The sequence below is a fragment of the Gastrolobium bilobum genome, unplaced genomic scaffold (genome assembly GCF_033153095.1).
Source record: "Gastrolobium bilobum isolate Gb01-03AN ecotype WA unplaced genomic scaffold, APGP_CSIRO_Gbil_v1 utg10255, whole genome shotgun sequence".
Lineage (NCBI taxonomy): Eukaryota > Viridiplantae > Streptophyta > Magnoliopsida > Fabales > Fabaceae > Gastrolobium > Gastrolobium bilobum.
In genome coordinates, this window is record NW_026896644.1 from 109,474 (window position 1) to 127,039 (window position 17,566).

The 17,566-nt window shown below is 37.6% G+C and overlaps 1 protein-coding gene across 1 annotated transcript; it reads right to left on the reverse strand.

Annotated features, from left to right (window-relative positions):
• Positions 1-511: 511 nt before the first annotated feature.
• On the reverse strand, positions 512-17,231 carry LOC133301237 (uncharacterized). Its single transcript, XM_061500855.1, has 10 exons — positions 17,193-17,231; positions 16,996-17,104; positions 14,881-14,980; positions 13,043-13,186; positions 11,474-11,532; positions 8,931-8,998; positions 8,794-8,845; positions 8,077-8,247; positions 7,320-7,919; positions 512-978 (listed from the first exon to the last, which is right to left on the reverse strand). The coding sequence occupies exons 1-10, from the start codon at positions 17,204-17,206 to the stop codon at positions 763-765; spliced, it is 1,533 nt and encodes a 510-aa protein (XP_061356839.1). The 5' UTR covers positions 17,207-17,231; the 3' UTR covers positions 512-762.
• Between the last annotated feature and the right edge of the window lie 335 nt (positions 17,232-17,566).

A 17,566-nucleotide genomic window follows, 5' to 3' on the forward strand; every position in this document is an offset into this window, starting at 1 on the left:
AAATTTAACCCGACCTAACCCATTTAGACCTCTCTTTTGTGAACATGTTACCCACCATATTTCCAATAGCTAATGCCCCGACCAATGTTGTTAAAATCGAGATCTTAAATAAAATCGGAAGGAAATTAAAAAATCGTAAAATATAAAATCGTAATGTAAAAAAAATGGTAATGTAAAAAAAATCGTAAAAACGTAAAAGCTTTTAGAATATTAGTAAAATCATTTTGGTGAAAAAAAATTGTAAAAACGTAAAATTGTAGTGATAAATCGAGATTTTTACAACAATGGCCCCAACACTTGAAATGTTTTTTCTTTTATTTTTTTATTTTTTTTCCTATCAAATGTTGATCAGCAAAAATAGAAGGGTTTGGTGTTTATCCTCCGTTTGCTTGAGTTAAAAAACTTACTGTACCCTGTATTAAAAAAAAAAAAAAAAAAAACTTACTGTACCCAATGAAAAATCCGGCAAACAATCTATGAAAAATGAGATTCACCACAGCGTATAAGGCCGAGTAAGATGCAAGACTACCAATTTCCATCCATTGTTGCACAGACCAATTTTGTAGGTGTAAAGAGAATAAACATGGCACCAATTTATTTCACTTTGGCCTCCACTCAAGAAAAATAAAAATAAAAACTTTGGGGTTGTTGAACCATTGGCTAAAACTTATTTTGACCACTGTATGGTAGTAACACAATAAAGGATTGACCATGTTCAACATGAAGTTAGTCTATGACTTTAACTAAACGTCATTTCTCTATTCACAAGAAGATGGGCAATTTATGCTCCCCTGAAGCATAGGAAATGATACTTTTCTTGAGTGGTGATATATAGTTTGCTCCATGAAAGGCTGCAGATCGCAGAAAATTTAAAGGTCCAAAATCAACAGAATAAGCTTTTTGGAAGCCATCAAGGAAAGCCATCATCATAATATTTGCTGGTTTCCTCTCTGCTTCATACTTCTTTAACAAATTTACCTGCAGAGCAGCATAAACAACGAAGATAGAATTGTATCACTTTTATGTGAATGTACTTGCTATTTTCCAAAAGTTCCTCGCATACATATTGTCTTGGAAAAGAAGGGAAATTTAGTAAAGAGATTCAATACTGAAGGCGAAGAAAAGCTACCCCTACATGTATGGATAATATATCAAAGCACTCAGATGACCATGCCTCATGAAGCAGATATATAGCCTACTAGATGAAATAAGAGTGGATTCTATTTATTTAACATGACCATATCATGTGGGAGGATTCTAACCATACAAGGATGAATCAATGCTGATAAGGGATAGGAGAGAAAAAATAATGGGATAAGAAGTTATAAAATCATTACCATTGATTTTTTCTATGTCAACATGCACTTAGAAAGAGTACCAAAGTCAAGATACTTGACTTATGCACTTATAGGCTTGTATAATCTTTTTGGCTCAATTTTCTATCTGATCCAACACGTTCACTGCGTAAAAGATAAAAATACCTAAAACACCAATAAAATTCATTGACCAAGCGAGCAGGTGCATAAAACATTAAGGGCCGTTTGAAAAAAAGATTATCTATGCATTGCTTTTTTTCAAAAGTCAGAGCTATATTGCATTTGAATGCATTATTTTTGAAAAACACTTTAAGCTAAAAAGCAATATTTTGACTATTTTAGATGCCAGGAATGTTGGCTTAAAAAAGGAATGTTTTGGCTTTATTTGTGACTTTTAGGGGGCGTTTGCTTCAGGAAATTTTTTTGGAATAGTAGGGAAATGAGATAGATAGAGAAATGATTGGAAAGATAGATAAAGTGAGATAGGTAGAAAAATGTAAAAAAAAGTTGTTTGGTGGGGAAAAACTTTACTGGGAAAATTAGGTAACTTTATGAAATCAACAGTGCATTAAAAGCCAGATAACCGGTTTTCCGAAAAATCCCACCTTCAAATTGGGTTTCTAAACAGTGCGGATATCTATGTTTCTCATAAATCCAGACAAATTGGATAGATGGATTTTTGGTGAAAAACGTTGAAACAAACATGGTGTTTCTAAAAGCCATACTTGAGAAAGATAGATATCCGTTGAAAAGCTCCCAACCAAACACCACCTTAATTTTTTTAAAGTTGACATCCAAATACATAATAAACAGAAGCATTTTTTCCCCCGTTAAAAAAGCAACTTCTTGGACCAAAAAAAGGCCATCCAAACAGTTTGACCGCATAACACTTGACAAAAGCACGGAAGTCTCTAGAATTCCACGTCCCTCAGCCAAAGTGTTGGGTTTTAAACTTTATTTGAATAAAAGAAAATAGAAAATGAAAGGTTTTTTTTGGTGAAGAGGTGTCCCTTGGGAATTTGTTGGTGGACAATTAATGTGTTTAGATTTCCTAAGTTAGTCATTAGTATTTCTAGTTATTTGCTATTGCTTTTAAATAGTACCATGTAAATCATTTGTATGTAAGACTTGAATATTAAAAGATATACAAAGAGGTATATTCAGAGAACTCCTTGTGTGTTTTAAGTGTTTGAGAGAAACACCATTAGAGGACCTGTGATTCACAAATTGGTATCAAAACTTGAGTTATGTAGAGTGTGAGCACTTCCAGTATGTCGTTGCCTCGCCTGACAAAGGCGAATTACGTGAATTGGAGTATCTAGATGAAGGCGTTGCTCGGATCCCAGGATGCTTGGGATGTTGTTCAGGACGGTTTTGCTGAACCTGCAACCACTGCAGGATTTACAGCAGCTCAAACCAAGGCGTTGAAAGAGACGCGTGCGAAGGACAAGTCGGCCTTATACACGCTTTTCCGAGCTGTAGACGAGTCCGGATTTGAGAAGATAGCAGGAGCAACGACGTCTAAGGAAGCATGGGACATCTTGGAAAATGTCTATAAAGGTGCTGACCGAGTAAAGCAGGTCCGACTTCAAACTCTACGTGGCGAGTTGGAAGGCATGAAGATGGAAGATTCAGAGGGTGTATCCGAGTTCATCACCCGAGTTCAAGCCGTGGTGAATCAGTTAAAGCAGAATGGTGAGCAGATATCTGAGACTAGAGTTGTTGAGAAGATTCTAAGGTCGCTGACCGACGACTTCGAAAATGTGGTATGTGCAATTGAGGAGTCGAAGGACTTGGCTACGCTTTCTGTTGAAGAGCTAGCAGGTTCCCTTGAGGCGCATGAGCAGCGCAAGAAGAAGAAAAAGGAGGAGTCGCTGGAGCAATCACTCCAGACAAAAGCAAACATTAAAGATGAGAAGGCGTTCTATTCTCAAAATGTCCGAGGTAGAGGTCGTGGACGAGCAGGACGTGGAAATGGCCGTGGTGGTCGTGGCCGAGGTCATGAGGTGAGAAATGAAGAAAGAGCTGAGTCGAGTCAGAGAGGAAGAGGACGTGGCCGAGGTGGAAGAGGCCGGTGGTCAAATCAAACAAATGTGGAATGTTACAAGTGTGGCAAGTATGGCCATTACTCAAGAGATTGCAACTTGGACAAATGTTACAACTGTGGCCGAGTTGGGCATTTCGCTAAGGATTGTCGAGATGAAAGAAGAATTGACGAGGCTTCAAACCTCGCTGTAGAAGGAGATGGAGGAGTTCTTATGCTAGCCCATGGTGAAACCACTTCAAAGAATGAGACGGAGTGGTATTTGGATACCAGTGCCAGTAATCACATGTGTGGTTACAAACACTTGTTTAAGGAGTTGAAGACGGTGGAAGCCGGACATGTCTCTTTTGGAGACGCGTCCAAAATTGAAGTAAAGGGCCGAGGTACGATCTGTTTCTTGCAAAAGGATGGACGAGTTGGTACAATCCGGGACGTGTATTACGTGCCCGAGCTCAAAAGTAACATATTAAGCATTGGACAGCTGATGGAGAAGGGTTACTCGGTTCTAATGACAGACCGAGTTCTACTGTTGAAAGATAAACAAGGGCGTCTGATAGTCCGAGTTCAGATGGAAAAGAACAGAATGTACAAGCTGAGTCTAAGGAGCATGGAGGTCGGCTGTCTGCAAGCCGGGGTAGAAGATAAGATGGACTTGTGGCATAGACGGTTTGGACACCTTCATTATGGTGGTCTGACCGAGATGATGAAGAAGGACATGGTAGTGGGACTACCGAAGATTAATTCTGAAGGAAGATTTTGCGAGGACTGCGTATTGGGAAAACATGCGAGAAGCCCGTTCCAAAGGATGGCAAGATACCGAGCTAGGCAGCCTCTGGAGTTGATACATACCGACCTGTGTGGACCCATTACTCCGGGGTCCTTCAGTGGTAAGAAATATTTTGTAACTTTTATTGATGACTTTAGTCGAAAGACTTGGGTATATTTTTTGAAGGAAAAATCTGAGGTGCTAGAGGCATTCAGGAGTTTTAAAACAATGATAGAGAATGGTACTGGAAGATACATCAAGTCGGTCCGCTCAGACCGAGGTGGGGAGTACGTGTCAACAGCTTTCAAGAAGTATTGTGAAGAACATGGGATAAGGCGGTTCCTGACCTCTCCGTACTCGCCCCAGCAAAATGGAGTAGCTGAGAGAAAGAACCGGACTATCCTGGATATGGTTCGATCTATGCTAAAAACGAAGAACATGCCAAAGGAGTTATGGGGAGAAGCCGTGCAATGTGCCGTGTACGTGCAAAACCGATGTCCGCACTCAAGTGTGAATGATAGAACTCCACAAGAAGCATGGAGTGGTCTAAAGCCATCAGTGGCTCATTTCAAGATTTTTGGTAGTGTTGCGTATGCACACATACCAGATCAATTGAGGACAAAGCTAGAAGATAAAAGTAAGAAGTATGTGCTTATTGGCTATGATGAGAAGACGAAGGGGTACAAGTTGCTGGACCCCGTCAATAAAAAGGTGTTGGTGAGTCGAGTTGTAAAAGTGAATGAGGAAGATGGATGGGACTGGAGTAGTCCATCCGGGGTCAATATGGAACCCGGACTAAAATCAATTGAGGTCGGACAACCTTCGACCCGGATTCCTGAGAATCCGAATGACTCAGATAGTGATGAAGAGCAGAGACAACCGAGATTGAGGAGTCTACAAGATTTGTATGATTCCACCAGTGAAGCACACTTGGTATGTCTGTTGGCAGATTCTGAAGAAGTAAGCTTTGAAGAAGCAATCCGAGATGAGAAATGGCAATCAGCCATGGAGGAGGAAATAAAGGCGATAGAAAAGAACAAGACGTGGGAGTTAGCCGAGCTGCCCAGAGGAAGTCGGCCCATTGGTGTGAAATGGGTCTACAAGAAGAAAATGAACGATAAGGGGGAGATCGAAAGATACAAAGCCCGGCTAGTGGCGAAAGGGTATAGGCAGAAGGCTGGCATTGATTATGACGAGGTGTTCGCACCCGTAGCAAGAATGGAGACAATCAGGCTGTTGATCTCTCAAGCAGCCCAATTCGGATGGCCGATCTATCAGATGGATGTGAAGTCGGCATTCTTAAATGGAGTACTCGAAGAGGAGGTGTATCTGGAACAACCTCCGGGATTCATGAAAGCCGGACAAGAAAGAAAAGTGTTGAGACTGAAGAAAGCCTTGTATGGGTTGAAGCAGGCCCCAAGAGCCTGGAACACAAGAATTGACAATTACTTCAAAAAGGATGGATTTGAGCAGTGTCCATATGAACATGCTCTCTATGTAAAGAAGAAGGAAGGTAAAATTTTACTTGTTGCCTTATATGTTGATGACTTAATTTTTCTGGGTAATGATGAAAGAATGATAAAAGACTTCAAGAAGAAAATGACGGAAGAATTCGAGATGACGGATCTCGGTCTGATGAGGTATTTTCTTGGTCTGGAGGTCAGACAAGACAAATCCGGGATCTTCGTCTCTCAGGAAGCCTATGCAAAAGGAATTTTAGAGAAGTTTAAAATGACAGACTGCAACCCGGTTTCAACGCCAATGGAACCCGGTTTGAAACTTTCGAAGTATGATGGAGGAGAGAGAGTTGATCCGAGTTACTACCGGAGTCTAGTTGGAAGTTTGAGGTACTTGACGTGTATGAGGCCGGATCTGTGTCTGAGTGTTGGGATCATAAGTCGATTTATGGAAGACCTGGGGTACACTCACTGGAAGGCGGCTAAGAGAATTCTGAGATATGTGAAGGGAACAATCTCACAAGGACTTCATTACTCGAAGTCGGACAAATACAAGTTGACGGGTTATTCAGACAGTGATTGGTGCAGAGATGTTGATGATAGAAAGAGCACGGCTGGCTATGTGTTTTTCATGGGAAACACGGCTTTCACGTGGGTGTCAAAGAAGGAACCCATTGTGACCCTGTCTACATGTGAAGCCGAGTATGTTGCGGCATCTTGGTGTGTTTGCCATGCAATATGGCTAAGGAATTTACTAAGCAAGCTGGAGCAAGGGCAAGTCGGCGCAACCGAAATCCGAGTTGACAACAAGTCTGCAATCGAGTTAGCAAAGAACCCGGTCAATCATGAGAGGAGTAAGCATATTGATGTCAGGTTTCATTTCATCCGAGATCAAGTCAAAGAAGGAAAAGTGGAGCTCACTCATGTTGCAAGCCGAGATCAAATTGGAGATATTTTTACAAAGCCCCTGCCGACGTTGTTGTTTGAAAATTGCAAGAAGAAGATGGGAATGAAGGATGGTAGAGATATTAAAGTTTAAGGAGGAGTTTTGTTGGGTTTTAAACTTTATTTGAATAAAAGAAAATAGAAAATGAAAGGTTTTTTTTGGTGAAGAGGTGTGTCCCTTAGGAATTTGTTAGTGGACAATTAATGTGTTTAGATTTCCTAAGTTAGTCATTAGTATTTCTAGTTATTTGCTATTGCTTTTAAATAGTACCATGTAAATCATTTGTATGTAAGGCTTGAATATTAAAAGATATACAAAGAGGTATATTCAGAGAACTCCTTGTGTGTTTTAAGTGTTTGAGAGAAACACCATTAGAGGACCTGTGATTCACATAAAGCACCACTGCATATTACAGAACAATTTTTGGTGAATTTAGGGATATTAACTGCTGAGGTTGCACTTCAATTGCACTGCTATGAATACTTAATTAGAACAAAATACCAATGAATGAACAGCTGAACTCTTAAACATATTAAGAGATTTAGTGGGTTAACCCAATTGTCCCAAACATCCCTTTCCCTATTTATCTTTTACACGGTGAGAGAGAGAGAGAGAGAGAGAGAGAGAGAGAGAGAGAGGAGTACAAAAACTTCAAAACCAAAGAACTTCCACATCTCAACCCTAACATGTTAGAAAAGTGAATTATGTCTAGGTTCAGTGTATCATGTAAATTTAGTAATTAAGAAAAAAAAAAAAAAAACAAACAAAAAACGTTGGAAACATAGCATACCTCTCCAATATCGGTGCCCAAAGCAATTCCCTCTGCAATAACTCTTGAAAGAGAAAATGCATCTCCAAAACCCAAATTAACTCCTTGACCAGCAAGAGGATGGACAGTGTGGGCTGCATCTCCAATAAGAACCACACGTTTTGATGCATAGGAATTGGCATGCCTTAAAGACAAAGGAAACACCATTCTTTCAGATGCCAACCTTATTACTTTTGGAGGAACTTCAAAGAATTCATTAGCTGATAATGTTGCATCCATTTTAAACCATGAGAACATGTCTCGGGTTCCTAATAAACTTGATGTAGGATGAGGTCCATATCCATAATCTAAAGCAGAATTCACATCCTTCAAAAAATCTTCCTCGGTAATTGATTTGCGGTTGTTTGACTCAGTTGGGCTCATGGTCCAAACAATATTGCTGAACTTATCACCCATAGGTAAAAGTGCAATTGGACCTGTAGGGAGAAAACGTTGCCATGCACATCGGTTTTCAGAAGTATGCTCGACTGTGCAGATGATTGCATTCTGAGAGTAATTCCAACCAGTTGTTTTGAATCCTGCTAAATCCCTAACACGTGATTTTCCTCCATCAGCCCCAACCTTCAAAACAAGCATCTATGTGATTCAACACCAATTGTTGTATATTAAATAAACAATCAGGTAGTTGCTAATTGGCCCCCAGAATGTAAATTAGCATAATTTTGTTGCTATTTGTAGCATTGCAACATGACACATTCATAAGCAAAGTTTAAATTACCACCAACTTTGCATATATGCTACTGCCATCACTAAGTTCGAGCTTTGCACTATGACCTTGAGCAGATGATGGTTCTTTGGATGCTGTATTCCCCACCAAAGACATAGATCTTGGATTCAAAGTCATTGAAATTAACCTCAACGGATAGATTGCTTTCTTGAAATCAGAATCCTGCCAAGATGTTTGTAGTTCTCAATGTAATGTATCATGCCCTAGCATAACAAATTCTACTAATAGATACTTAATGGAAAAACCTTGGAAACAGCCAAAACATAGTTAGATTTAGTGACTTAATGGTCCTGACTTTAAAACATAAATGGCAACCAGCAAAATTACATAATATTTCTAGAACATCCAAGGATAGGAGAGAATTGCATCTAGTTCACATTTTACACTAGAATTAGCAAGCTTCCTATTCAAAGAGTATTTTAGCACATTGTCACAGGATACAGAATATGAAAAGACGAGACTTTCTACTTTCTAGTTAATGAAGTCAATTTTTATACAAGCGGAAAAAAGGGTCATCTTTTGCAAAAGAATGTGTTAGGAGAAAAGATGATTAAAGAATATGAGCATGAGGAATCTAAAAGCTTCCAATTATGAATAACATAGAGAACCTCGAACTAGGAACATTGTCCAAGCAGCTAAATGCTTCACATAAAATTACTAGCCATGTAATTAAATAATGCATATCACACAGACAATATGAATTTATACCTTTATGCATGACAATAAGGCACTATGGAGCACTTTATTCTCTGCTACACACCTGAGTGATCAAGTTTTTGCAATTAGTAATGAGATAGCGGTTTTGCAAAGAGGTTTACTTCACTATATCATAAGTTCACACTAACCCTAGAAAGTCTTTATCTACATCTCTTGCGTCATATCTAGCATATCCCAAACCAGTATAATCCCAAACCTGCAGAGAGAAAAAGAATTCAAGAAATTTTGAATTACAAATTAAACGTGGTCAAAGAGAACGTTTGATCTGATAATTTCTAATATTTTATTGAAAAAGGTTTTCAGTATATCGATATTGAATAATTACATGAGGAATGAGGAGTATTTATACAAGAAAAAATAGCTAAGCATGACTCAGCTATGACTCACCAAACCTCATCACAATCATATGAATGACTCACTAAACCTAATCACAATTAATTCTAATTAATCCTAATTAATAGGAAATAAAAAACAATCAATCCTAATTAATCTTAATTATTCCTAATTAATAGGAAATAAAAACAGAAAAATATTTGAATTTGAATTCCGATTTTCTACACTCCCCCTCAAGTTGGGAGGTAAATGTTGATCATTCCCAACTTGCCAATCAAGTCTTCAAAGGCTGGCCGGTGTAGGCCCTTAGTGAGAATATCTGCAATCTGCTCTTTGGTAGGAATATACACCATACAGACACTTCCATCATCTATTTTTTCTTTATTAAAGTGGCGATCAACCTCCACATGTTTTGTTCTGTCATGGTGAACTGGATTTTGAGCAATACTGACAGCAGCCTTATTATCACAATACACTCTGACAGGTAAGGAAAAAGAGATCTTCAATTCCTCAAGGAGTCTTCTTAACCAAATTCCTTCACAAATACCATGGGCTAGAGCCCAAAATTCTGCTTCTGCACTGCTCCGGGCAACAACTGTTTGTTTCTTACTTCTCCAGGTCACAAGATTTCCCCAAATATAGGTGCAATATCCTGAAGTGGATCTTCGGTCCAATGCAGAGCCAGCCCAATCTGCATCTGTAAATATTTCAATCATCCTCTTGTGTCCCCTTTTAAAGAACAATCCTTGACCAGGGGTGTTTTTGAGGTACTTCAGAATTCTATAAACTGCACTCAGGTGTTTTTCCTTAGGAGAATGCATGAATTGACTAACCATGCTAACTGCAAATGCAATATCAGGCCGAGTGTGAGATAAGTAGTTCAACTTCCCCACCAATCTCTGATACTGCTCTTTGTCAACTTCTTTCCTATCTTCGGTTCCCAATTTAATATTGGGTTCAACTGGAGTCTCTGCTGGCTTGCACCCAAGCATTCCTGTTTCTTGTAACAGGTCTAGAATATATTTCTTCTGAGTTAAAGAAATTCCTGCCTTACTTCGAGCAACTTCCATGCCTAGGAAATATTTGAGAGATCCAAGATCTTTCAGTTCAAACTGATTAGCTAAACATTTCTTCAAAGAGCTTATCTCCTCACAATCATTACCTGTGACAATTATGTCATCAACATAAACAATGAGAATAGCAATTTTACCACTATTAGAGTGTTTTAAAAATAAAGTGTGATCAATCTGAGCTTGGAGGAATCCTCTTCCCTTAACAGCTTGAGTAAACTTCTCGAACCACTCTTTAGGAGATTGTTTAAGACCATAGAGAGACTTTTTCAACTTGGATACTAAATCGTCTCCTTTTTCAAAACCAGGTGGTGGATCCATATAAACTTCTTCATGTAGATCACGATTCAAGAAAGCATTCTTTACATCTAATTGTTGCAAGGGCCAACCAAGATTTGCAGCAAGTGATAAAAGAACTCGGATAGTGTTAAGCTTGGCAACAGGGGCAAATGTCTCTTGATAGTCTATCCCATGAGTTTGAGTGAATCCCTTAGCAACCAGTCTGGCCTTATACTTGTTGATACTGTTATCTGCATTAAACTTTATTGTGAACACCCACTTGCAACCTACTGTTTTCTTTCCTCTGGGTAATGCTACAGACTCCCAAGTTCCATTTTTGTTGAGTGCATCCATTTCTTCAAAGACTGCATTCCTCCATTTTGGATCATCAAGTGCTTCTTGGATATTTTTTGGTATTTTTGTACTGTCTAACATGGTGTTGAAAGCACGAAAACCTGGGGACAACTTTTCATATGTGATATGATGAGAAATAGGATGAGCAGTACAAGATCTAGTACCTTTCCGGAGAGCAATAGGCACATCTAGATTGGCTGTATCAGTGTTGCTGGAACTAAGACTCGAGTCAGAATCCTGGCAGTCTAGAAGCTCCTGAGGTGATTCTCGCCTGCTGTAAAACTTTCCCCATTTCCCGGGAGGATCTCCATTATCTGACACATTAACTCCCCCTGTCGTGTGAGGGGGCGTGTTGAGAGTCCCACATTGATTGTGTGGGCAACTAATGTGGCCTTTATAAGGCATTGGGCACTCCCACCCTTTGAGCTAGCTTTTGGGGTGGTGACCTCAAGGTTCTTAACATAATCATACAAGTGATACACATAAGAAGGAATAGTGTGCGTATGCACAACATTCAATTCAATTTCCCTAATTTGTTAAGCTCTCAACAACTTTGCACTTCGGAACTCATATCCATCATTGAGCTATTTATGAAAACAAAATACTTTAGTGAATGGAGGAGAAAAAAAAAATACCTGCATTTTATTGAAATAAGCATGTCTATTTTGCTCAACATATTTCCAAGCACCAGCATCTGGAAATAGACCAAGTATTAAGAGTCAAAGCCACTATGCAATAAATTTGCTTCCATCCCTACCGTACAAGCACAAGTTCTATTACCTTTGATGGTCCAATTTTATTCATGTCACCTAAGCAAGGACTAAACAATCTAAACTCAATAAAAGAAAAATGTGAACATGTTGAAGCAATGGCACTCACCAACCTTGGTCTCATGACTACTTATTACTTTCATTTTATGCAAAGTAAACAAGTACATGCAAAGAGACAGGGTCAGTGCAAATAAATTGTGCTACAACTTTGGCACACTATCTTTGTGGTCATGATAGCTTGACAATAATATAGACTTGAAGTGAAGAGATAGATTGTCCCACAGAGGAGATTACATTGCGTGAGTAACTTGAATTATCAAGAATAGATGTAGTGAAAACTGCATTAAGCCAAAAGAAAATAAATCTACCAAAAACACAAAAAGGTAAAGATAAACATAGCTAGAATTATGTATTTTACAAAAATATTTGTTGCACATAGTTTGTGTACAAATAAGCCATTGGGACTAGGGTGCGCTTAACATTAATGAAAAAGAGGAATGCCATTAAGATCTCTTAGGAGCTAGGAAAACAATGCATAAACTGCTACCCACTTTCACGATTTGATAATTACGGTTTCAGTGCTAAAAGTTGAATGTTTTGCTTAATGGGTAATTTAATTGCACCTTTGATGGTTATTTAGTATGCACGAGTTATAATTATAAATGTGAGTTTAGTTTTTCATATATAATAGTTGATTTTTTTGTATGTGTAAAGCGTCAATTCAACCCAAAAGTTTCAGCTGTTAGAAGGTCACATTAATGGTTTTATATTATATTTCTTTAACATGCATCTTCAAATGGGTTTGAAGGGTGAACAATGCACAGATCTACTTACCTGCATTAAGAAACTCCATAATTAATTATTTATTGATAAAATGGGGACAATAAGAATCGAACTCATGATCACCCGATCACGGAGACTCTTGTACCACACAAAATATCAATTCAACCCAAAAGGTTAAGCTATTAGGTGAATGCCACGTATGATTTTATAATATATCTCTTTAATAGTATGCATGGATGGTATTAAGTAAAACACTTTTTTTAATAATAGGCTCTTTTATGGAAATGTGGAGTTTATACAATTCTTTGATGTATTCGGGCAGTGGAATGCCCTCATATCTTTTTCCATAAACTTTATATGGGAAAGGATAACATTTGTTGCTTCTCTTTAGTGTTCTATTCAGGACTGTTTTAAGCTGAGTTGCCATTTCAAGCATGTAGAAGGACACAGCGGCCATGTTATATATATATATATATATATATATATATATATTTCTTTTTTTTCTTTTTTTGGTACATATATATATATATATTTCTATCCTCTACATAGTTGTACTTTCTTCCTTTTTCTCTCTAATAAAAGCTATGCCTTTTCTATCCAAAGAAAAAACCAAAAACAGATAGTGAATAACAAATCTTAATAAACGCATACCTTGGAGAAAAGATATTGAAGCAGGAGTTACTGTACTGACTCTTGGATCAGGGGGGTCTTCCTTCTTGATGCACAAGTTACTACCCAGAGCCGGATTGCTATCAATAATTGCAACACTCAACTGCTTCGTCATTGGCATACTTGCTGAAAGAACAAAATAATTGTCCAGATTTGTGTCTTCAATAGTATTGTGCAACATAAGTAATAATACTCTTCAGCACCATCATCATAAACTAGGTAACTATTTGTTTTCATTGTATGCATGTCTTAATTTTTACTATTTCCTCCTCTCTCTCACTCACTCTCATAAGTAATTGAACAACAAAGATATGTTGAAGTGTGAAAACAAACACACACACACACACACACAAAAGCTCCTCATTAAACCACGACTAACGAGGTCCTTGTACATTAGTGAGGTGCTGAACAAGGTTTATAGCCGTAGGAAGAGGACTAAGACTGATCTATGTGACGAGGCTGCTGATGCTGATATTGGGCCTATAGCATATGCAAATGTTGGGCCTAGGCAAATGACAGATGATGAGGCTGATCCATTGGTGAATGCTGATGTGGATGGTCTGTTAGCATGTGCTGAGATAGTGCAATGAGAAAATGAAATTATGCCAAATTAGTTATAATAGATGGAGGAGTCTGTAGTGGAGAGGTTGTTAGAAGAGAGATGGTGTAGTTGGGAGTGGGGAATATAAGTTGCGAGTCCGTAAGGGGAGTAGGCAGGAAAAGAGTAATTCAATCAAGTCAGTGGTGAATTGTGGGAGGAAGGGTATTGTGGAGTCCCTTGGTTTATTTTCCATTTAGGTTCTGTTTTATTTTCCTTCAAGGCTATGTCAGCCATTGCTAAAGTGTCTCTTGTTGTTAGTAGGAATTTGTCTTGCTTTTGTTATTGTTTGTTGAACTATTTCTGATTTCAAGAAATATCAAATTGAGGTTTCATCATACGCAGACTTACCCTTGCATATTTTTGCAAAGAAACTATTTCTTAGATTCTAACTCATGATCTTTCAGTCACAAAGGAGCAACTCTACCACTGATCCAGCCTCGCCCTCTTAATAAAAACACCAAATTGCTCATAAATATTATGCAAATTATAAATGCAACTTTCACATTTAATAGGTGGCCTCATGAATCACAATTCTAAATGATCACAAGTGAATTTTGAGTATTTGATAGATAAAAGTTGTAATAGTGTAATACTCTCTTTGATAAAACTGAAGTTATGAAGACTAACCAAATACCAAACTTTTAGGGTGATTAAGCTGCATTGAGATATAATCCTCAAGCCTAACCATTCGTTTTATTAATTATACTTCGAATCTTGCAAGAAGAAAATCTAATTATGATTTGAAAGTGCAGATAGACCAAACAGCAACACTTGAATAATTTGTTGTAATGAATGACAGAAACTGACTGCTTAGTCTGATTTTAATGATAAAGTGGTGATCACAACCACCCTAGCAGAGACATGACGTGGTTTGGAACACACCCAAACTGGCCAGTTAGAAGTCTATATAAAGTGACTAAGGACAGCATCCGGTCAGGCAGAATTCAGATTAAATCATGTAATAATAATGAAACAGATTCTCAAATATTTTATGGATCGGGATCAGATATCAGTTTACTAGTCACCAAATAAATAGGTGCAGACTGACAAAAGATTAAACTCTGGTGAAACATGATTAGCTAAAGATATTTGCTAAAGCTTACCTACCTACAACAATTTCTCCCCGTGAATTATAGATTATGAGGGCAAAATACAATATATTGCAGTCTAGACAAAACATGACTCAGACACACCCATCCACAAGCAGATTGTTACCTACCTAAGAAACAAGCTAAAGCCATGCCAACCATGCCTCCTCCAACAATAGCAATATCATATTGTGGAATATTTTTGGTAATAGTCTGCTTCTTCTCATGCTCCTGCAGATTTTCAAGAATATAAATTGTTCAATTTTTGTTTGCTATTCCATTGGCAAATCATTAGCTTTCAAATGATATTATGAAAATGCACAAAGACACAAAAAGAATATGGGAAAAGTAATGACAATGGACAAAGATTACAGAGAAGCTAAGCACTGAGTAATTAATCACAATCATCCCTAATCAATGCAATAAGATTAAAATACTAAAAGAAAAAGTAAAAACCAGGAATTAAAAATATGCTACAAGCCTACAATCCATCGTAAATCAGTAGAGAAAAGGATTGTGTTATCACGTCACATAGTTTTCCATTTGGTTGTGGTCTTTCTCTTTATTAACACAGAGCTTGTTGTCCAGGGTAGTGAGGGCAAGTTGCCCATCTTAACAATGATTCCGGTTTGTGTTAACGCATAGAGTTTGTTGATCAGGGTAAGTAAGGGCTAGTTGCCCAACTTAATAATGATTGTGGTCTGTGTTAACCCAAGAAGCAACTTCCTCAGGGGAGTCTAGGCGAATTGCCAAACGATTCTTGTCTATCTTAACCCATAGATACAGCAACTTGCACAGGGGAATGAGGGTGAGCTTCCCTGCTTTGATGTTTAGTTTTAGTTTGCTGTGGCCTGTAGATATGGCTTCAAAGGAGGTTTAGTAAATACAGTGGTCGCACAGGGTAGTTTATTTGCATTGCTGGTTGTGACCCAAAGAGTCATATGTAGTCATTGATTTGACCTAGAGTGTTGGTTTGTTGTTGTTGCTCAGAGTAATGGCTTGGTGATCTTACTTTGGTGTCAACAGAGTTGTGATTTGAAGACTTTGGGAACTCGAAAGGGGCTTCATTTGTTACTGGTTAGTCCAGTGCTGTCGAGACCAGCTTGGGATTTGAGGTGACCAATAAAGAGAAAAGTCAAAGATTTCTGAAGCTGTGTCAAGTTCTTGAGATGTCTTCCAAGGGCATTACCAAAAGTTTTTGTTATTCAGGGGGAGTACTAGTTGCCTCACTTTGTTTAGATTGGTAGAGTTGTTTCATAGCTTGGGGTCCTTTGTTTTCAGTTTGCAGATTTGCTATTTGAACCAAGAGCTTGCAGCTTGAGTAGGAGGAGTGTTAAGAAATACTATATTCTATTTTTCTGCTTGATGTGCTCCCAAACCAAAGAGTACTTGTGTCCCTATGCAGTTATAGTATTAGTATAAACAGATATTTAGGGTCATTTTATGTAGTAGATTCATTATGACTTATAAGGAAAGGAGTGTGTCTTCTCGGTATCTTTCCCAGTCTCTTTGCTGAAACCCTATTGTTTCTCAACAGTACTTACATAAAAATATCTGCATTTTCTACGAGATCACAATTGGTTCTCTTGGAAAAATTCAATTTTGTGCTAGTAAATACTAAACTCTAGATATATTACATGAAATTATTCATAAGAATACTGATAAACTAAAATTTCAACCAGATTGCCTGCCGAGAGTGATCATCATCATAAAACTAATACCAAGAATTATATAAGAAAATTATATCCATCACTATAAAAAAAAGTTATATAAGTATAACTCTCTATTCGCTATTGTTCCCTAAAACTATTAAAGGAAATAAGGAAATAGGGTTACATCTTTCATTGGATATTAAAAGGTAATATTCCTCAATCTGCCAGAGAAGAAACTTGTAGAGTGATATCAACAGGGTTACAATCTTCAGTATATCCATGCCAAATGGTCAATTTAGAAACACAAGAAACAAACCCAATTCACCAAATTATATATTGCTAAACTTTGAAGTTGCCAGAATCTAAATTCTCAAGATTCCATTGCAAAAATAACTATCCCCAACTTGCTCTGTCAAATCCATTCATTTTCATGGATTTATAATATTCTCCCAATAAGACCATTATGTACACTTCAGCTCATAATTAGGAGTAATCCTAAGCTAGAATTGTGAAATGAAAGAAATGTAAACCAAACTGGAGAAAAAGAAAAAGAAAAAACAGAATTATTGATATGAGATACAGTCATTTCCTTACATTGGAAGGCTCTCCACTAGTGGAACTAGCAAATTTCACAATCTCAGTACAAAAAGACTTCCTTGGAATTTTCAGTGCACAGAGATTTGAAACACTCTTCTTTATCACTCTGTCATATCAGAAACTCAGTTAGACCCTAAAAAGTTTCTAAATGAAAAAAAAAAAAAAAAACTTAAGTGCAAAAGCTCATTAACAACACAAACATTCCCATTCTGGCACACTAAGAAACCAGAGAGAGAGAGATTTGAATGAAAAGGAACAGGAATCAAAATTTTCAAAAGTGAATAAGAATACCTGTTCATTGTTTGAAGAGGTGAAGAGAAAGAAATAGATTATAAGGTTAGAAATGCAACAACAACGACCGTTTTGTTGTCTCCGCCGCTCGATTCCAAACCATGGGGAAGAGAAGAGGCTTACGTTGCCACAGTACGAGACATGTGTTATTTGTAGAAAATATTTTCAGCGAAAAAAATAATATATTTACACTATCTTTATTTTTATTTTTATGATTTTTATTTTCATATTCCTAATTTTTTATTTTCTTACCTACTCCTATTATATCGAAAATTAG